Source organism: Eschrichtius robustus, chromosome 2 (genome assembly GCF_028021215.1).
Source record: "Eschrichtius robustus isolate mEscRob2 chromosome 2, mEscRob2.pri, whole genome shotgun sequence".
Taxonomy (NCBI): domain Eukaryota; kingdom Metazoa; phylum Chordata; class Mammalia; order Artiodactyla; family Eschrichtiidae; genus Eschrichtius; species Eschrichtius robustus.
Genome location: NC_090825.1, coordinates 14,621,094 through 14,627,093, shown reverse-complemented (window position 1 = coordinate 14,627,093; position 6,000 = coordinate 14,621,094). Strand labels below are relative to the sequence as shown.

At 41.5% G+C, this 6,000-nt stretch overlaps 1 protein-coding gene across 2 annotated transcripts in view; it reads right to left on the bottom strand.

Annotated features, from left to right (window-relative positions):
- Window positions 1-993: 993 nt before the first annotated feature.
- BASP1 (brain abundant membrane attached signal protein 1) overlaps window positions 994-6,000 on the bottom strand; it is a 76,965-nt gene continuing 71,958 nt past the window's right edge. For both annotated transcript variants that reach the window (XM_068535174.1, XM_068535173.1), the window contains exon 2: window positions 994-2,583. In XM_068535174.1, coding sequence (XP_068391275.1) covers window positions 1,891-2,574 — 684 coding nt within the window. In that variant the 5' untranslated portion in view covers window positions 2,575-2,583 and the 3' untranslated portion in view covers window positions 994-1,890. The remainder of the gene's footprint in view (window positions 2,584-6,000) is intronic.

Genomic DNA, 6,000 nt, shown 5'->3' with positions numbered 1-6,000 from the left:
TAGTGGCTAGCATTAAATTCATTTTTAAGTGTTTTATATTTGAGATTTGGTTTCTAATATCCAATCGGAAAGACCAAAATCACTACCAAGAGATTAGAGACAATTCCTTCTTTTCTTACATTATAGAATTGATACGTGTGCCTGGCTGCCCCATAAAAGCCACTGCTGACACCAATGCTCCAGCCCCTTCCCCATCTACAGAACACATGAGCAAACTGAGGGTCACTATTCCAGCTCTGGGGGAGAAACCGAGGGACAGAGGTGACATCACATCTGTTGGTGTATACCTATCCATCCTATAAAATTGTCATCAGACATATATACAAACTATTAAATATTTCAGAAGTAAAAGGGGCTTTGCCTTAACCCTCTTGTAGGTAGAGCAGCCTGCAGGTTGGATGTGACTTAAAAGCCATGAGTCATTAGTCAAGTCATTAGTCAAGGCAAAATGTGAACAGGAATCCGGTCACTGTAAAGGCCAGTTCCATGCTTGCTTTCACCCCACTGCTATCTCATGGCCTGCTCACAACACTCAGGTCCCCTTTCTGGGCTCTGTCATGACTACGGTACATAAACAGATAAAACGAAACAATCTTCAGTGGCTTCACAACTTACATACATGTGATGTTTCTATAAGACCTTATAATTCTCTTCTACCCAGCCTTCAAGTTCAGATCCATTTATTGTCTTATAATGTATTTTATTCAAAATATCTGTGACTTTTAAGTAAATTTTAAATTAAATTAAAACACCCACATTTTTTAATAGGGTGTATCTCCATAGACACAGTAAGTCTTCAGTTTACCTTCTTCCAAGATTTACTGACACAGATCCAGCTAATTTTTTAAAAAGATAACATTGAGGATCCTGCTTTATACTTCTATCCAAATATACCCATGAAAATGCCCAATACATTGTTCTGTTCTCTACTGAGGCGATTACAGAGCAGGGGGCAGCGTGCCGGTGGTAAAAGAAACCAGTAATCCTCGTGACTTCAGTTTAATTGTTTAACTTTATTACTGTTGCACCATTTATACAATTACATATAATTTCAATGCATCCATTGTACATTTTTTTTGTTTTTTTTTATTTTTATTTTTTTCCATTTTCCAATGAGTGGTGTGTTGGTGTCTGTGACACAGAATGGAAGAGAAAACTGGAACTGCAATGAACGCAGACTTTTTTTTTTTTTTTTTTTCATTTCCACTGACCAATAAACAGAACTACAGGTGCACCCAACCACGGACATGCATTAACTCGTCATGAGAAATCTAGGGAGGCTAAGTAGGATGAGAGAATGTTTGTTACTCCCAAAAAGACCTGGGAAGGAAGAATGGAGTATTGGCATTGAGATACATGTGGACAGGCTACGTGGGCTGTCTGAAAGTTGGCATTCATCCACAACATTAAAAAAATATCAAAATAAGAAAGGCTGTAAATGAAAAAGAACACACAGAAAATACTGCTTTCATAAAGATCTGATTGCCTCGGCACAGGCCCTGCGGGCAGAATCAAACGCATCACCCCCAACTCCCCTTGCAGAAGACAAGATGCTCAGATCTTAGTGGCGGAGTGCATGTAACAGCAGTTCAGGTACAAAAGATGTACTGTACTTTCAGACATCGATCTTTCAAATCCAGGACTGATTGGTAGAGTTGACCAAAGGTATATTAGATATTTCCCCACAAAAATACTATTTGGATTCTCCCCCCCCCCTCCCTTGATGGGAACACATCCTTATTCTTGGGCAATACATATCATTACTTCCAATCTGAAACAAGTTAGTATAGGAGAGAGAGAGAGACAGAGAGAGAGAGAGAGAGAGACAGAGAGAGACAGAGAGACAGGTCGTCGTTAAGCGGTATTCTTCTTTTCCATAGGCTGTCCTTGTTACTCTTTCACGGCTACGGTTTGATCAGAATTAGCTGCCGGGGTCTCGGCGGGTTTGACCTCGTCTGCGGGGGCTGCGGGGGCCTGGGCCTTGGGCGTGGAACTGGGTGCTTCCGTGGCTGCCGGGGTCTCCTTGGAGGAGGGGGCAGCCTCAGTGCTGCTGGGTTTTGAGTCTGAAGCTGGGGCCCCGTCACCTTTCGTCTCCTGCGCGGCAGGAGCTGCGGGGGCCTCAGTCTTTGCGGGTTCCCCTCCCTCCTTGCTCTTGTCATCCTTGCTGGGGGCCGCGGGCTCCGCCGCCTCGGTCTCCGCAGCTGTGGGATCGCCGCCCGCGGCGGGGCCCGAGGCGGCCGCCGGCTCCTGCTCAGCACCCTTCGGGGGCTCGGGCTTCCCCTCGGCTCCCTCCACCTGCTCGGGCTCTGCCTTCGGGGCGTCTTCCTTGGCCGCCTCTGTGTCTTTCTCGCCTTCCTTGTCTTCGGGCTTGTTGGCAGCGTCCTGGGCATCCTTCTCTGGCTTCTCCTCCTTGCCCTCCTTCACCTCTGGGGTCTCCGCAGCCGCCTGGGTCTCATTCTCCTTCGGGGTTCCCTCCTCTTCTGTCCCGGCTCCTTCTGCCTTCTTGTCTTTGTCCTTGGGCTTCTCATCATTCACATTGTACCCCTTCTTCTTCTTGCTCAGCTTGCCTCCCATCTTGGAGTTCTGTAACAAAACATAACACAAAACGAAGAGAGAGTTACTCGTGGCTCTAGACCAAATGTCTGTGTCCTCCCAAATTCATGGGTTGAAATCCTAACCCCCAGCGTGAGTGTATTAGGAGGAGGGGCCTTTGGGAGTTGCGGGTGGAGACCTCATGGATGGGATCAGTGACCTCACAGGAGATACCCCACCACAGAGCTCTCTGGCCCCTTTCCCCATGTGCCCACGCAGCCAGAAACCAGCCATCTACAATCACAAAGCAGGTCCAACCAGACACCAAATCTGCCTGCACCTTGGTCTGGGACTTCCCAGCCTGCAGAAGTGTGAGAAATAAATTTCTGTTGTTTACAAGCCACTCGGTCTATGGTAATTTGTTATAGCAGCCCCAGTGGAGGAAGCTGCTTGTTCTGTTTACAAAGTAAACAGCTCAGAACACTACTGAACTGTACACTTTAGAAAGGAAAACATGGAAAATCTTAATGCTACATGTATTTTGCCACAATTAAAAAAAAAAAAAGGAGTCATAAAAAAAAAGTAAAGTGTCTAATCATAGTAAGCCAAGGACATACCAAGCTGAGATCAAAGAATCAGTGATTAAAAGAAGACTAAGCTTGTCAATTGTAAAGAGAAGTGGTGCAGTATTTGTTTTATCTGCTTTCCGATGTCCGGCGCAAACACCAAGTCTTGAACAAAATGGCAGTGACAGTCATTTTAGGTCTATAGCAAAGCTAGTAAAAGGTGTCATAACTTTAAAACACTTTGCAAAGAAATGGCACAGCTGGAAAATCACAAATTTCAAGAAAATAATCTCAAACTCCAAACTCCTTTCAAACTCCATCATTCATATATATGCACATATATGCACACACATCTTCAAAGACCAAATGCAAGGAGGATTTAGTCTATCTCATTATTAAGAAGGACCCATTAAAGGAAAACTATCATGCAGAAAATGCAAAGCATGGTGTTGCCGGTTACATTTGGTTTGTTAGTTGTGTCATACTTGTATTCATTGCTTTTCAAGGTATTTTCGGCTTAAAAGAAATAGTTCCATGGTAATATACAAGTGTCCTTCATTATCAACTTCCTGATGAGAAGTCAAACTAGATACGCAACTTCAATGGTCATTAACAGCCTATTTCACTCAAAGTTAAGTCTCCAACTTCCTGGAGGTTGACACTTTTATTCTATGAATACATTTGGATCCTGAATTTTTCTCCTCTGGTACTAAAGCATTAATCCAAATCAGTAATCAATTATAAATTTAAAAATAATAAATTCAATCCAGGACCGTTGTCGGAGCTAAACAGGCACTCCATTTCTTTTTGTTCAAGTGTATTTTTACGGCATCATATATCAGTGGGAATCCACTGAAATGTTGCTCTTCAGAGGAAAATCTGTTGCCTTTCCTTGATGAAGCACGGCAGAAATTATATGGCAATATCCTCTTTAGTCCACACAAATAAGTCCAGGAGAGAAAGAGAGAGAAAAAGAGAGAGGACACACGCCTTGCCCTGTGCCCCATGTACCGGTGTACAGGTGAGACCTCTGGTTCTGTTCTAGTTCAGGGCTGTCTCCTGGCAGAATTATACTGTACTCTTTGACCAATCTTTTTTTGTGTTTTTTTTAAAGTATTTTCCATTTAGAACAGAAAATTTGCTGCTTATACATTCCATTCCTTGGAATCATGACTCAGGACAGTGATAACCTACATTTATCTTATTTAGAAGCCAGGTGTTAAGTAGAATAGTGCTATTCTTCAGTCAAAATTTGTCTCACCACTCTATACATGAATCTCCTGTTGGAAACTGGGGAAGAAAAAAAAAAGGAACAAACCGAAGGATGACGAAAATACTGCTCCAATTCTCAAGGAAGGCCTTTATTACGTTATCAAAGTAAGAATTTCTCTTACACATTTCTTTCTAAAAAGAGAGTGGCTTTTGGTCATAACCTACTTCAGACATCTGACAGGCTCTATTTGACTTAATTTTTGGTTATTTCTCCCTCAGAAGTGGGAGCAAACATATATGGTAAAAGTACTTTAAATGCACCTTTATCCTGAAAGCAATCACAAAACAATAGATGAAAATCTGAAGAAATAAACTGGAGCAGTATTTTAAATTGTAGTTTACAACTCTTTCATTGAATTCTTAATTACCCAGTATGCATGAATGGTGCACGTCAAAATGTCAGCTCTGATATTTCAAGATATTTTGGTACATTAGTTTAGAGCTAAGAAAGAGAAAACCTGACGGGCCTGCCTTTAGGATCTTCTCCCAATTCTATAATAGAAACCCATGCACCAACTTAGAAATTATAGAATAGAAAACAAAGGATAAATGTAGTGTGTGTATGAACATAACACATGAGTGCCCCTTTCTGACCCACAAGGCATGAAATTCTATACAGCTATCCCCAGAGGCTTAAAGTCATGTTGGTTTACAAACCTAAAATCTACTTTACTAAAATTGGTGTTCTGAAACACAGTTAGGGCCACTTTCTATCCTTTATTTCTGGGTAGGAAATGAATGTACATAATCAAATTCTAAGTAAGAAAGTGTGTCTCCATTCCTGTTTGCCTTTCAAAGTTAATAAACACTCCTACTTTTGCAAATTTTCTCATGTTAGTTATAGTGAGGTATCAGAGGGAGGCTTATAGAATCCACTAGAAGCCTGGAAAAGCAGGGCAGTCTGGTTATTTCCCAAGACAATATGGGTGAAAACCTTGCCAAGAGCCAGGGATAAATTAAAATTATAACTTAAAATCTATTAACTGTTTCCAGGGGTCCAGCACAATCCTAATTCCAAACACATTACTAAACTATTTTATTTAGTCTTCTCAACAGGACCATGAGGTCGTGAGTATACCATTAGTGTCCTCCTTTTACCCATATGGAAATTCTAACTAGCTGAGTTCATGCAGCAGTGTCATAAGCAAAAGGCCAAGCCAACAAAATTAGGTAAGGCAGGAGGGCACTATCTAGGAGGTTACAGGAAACCCCACCAAGAAGTTGGCAAATGGGCAAAGCTCTTGTCTCAGGAATGGTACCCACCTTGGGTCACAAGTTTGGTGCAGATCTAGGGTGATTCAAAACTCAAGATGTTGACAAGACAAGGATGAAATTCAGAATTTCAGTTACCCTTTGCCCCTAAACTTTTTACCACCCCATTTGCCAATGGAGATTTGTATCAAATCCTTAAGAAATAAGGAGAGTGGTGGGCATATATTTTAATTATTTCTCATTTCTATTACTTCCAATTTTGAAAGAAATCAGTTGGTATAGAAATTCAGAAGCTGGAACTTCTAAGTTAAAAAAAAAAAAAGGCAGTTAAACAAACAAACTAACAAACAAAACAAAACAAAAACAACACAGCAACTAGTAATCCATGCTGGAAGGCACTTAAACCCAAATCTAAGCT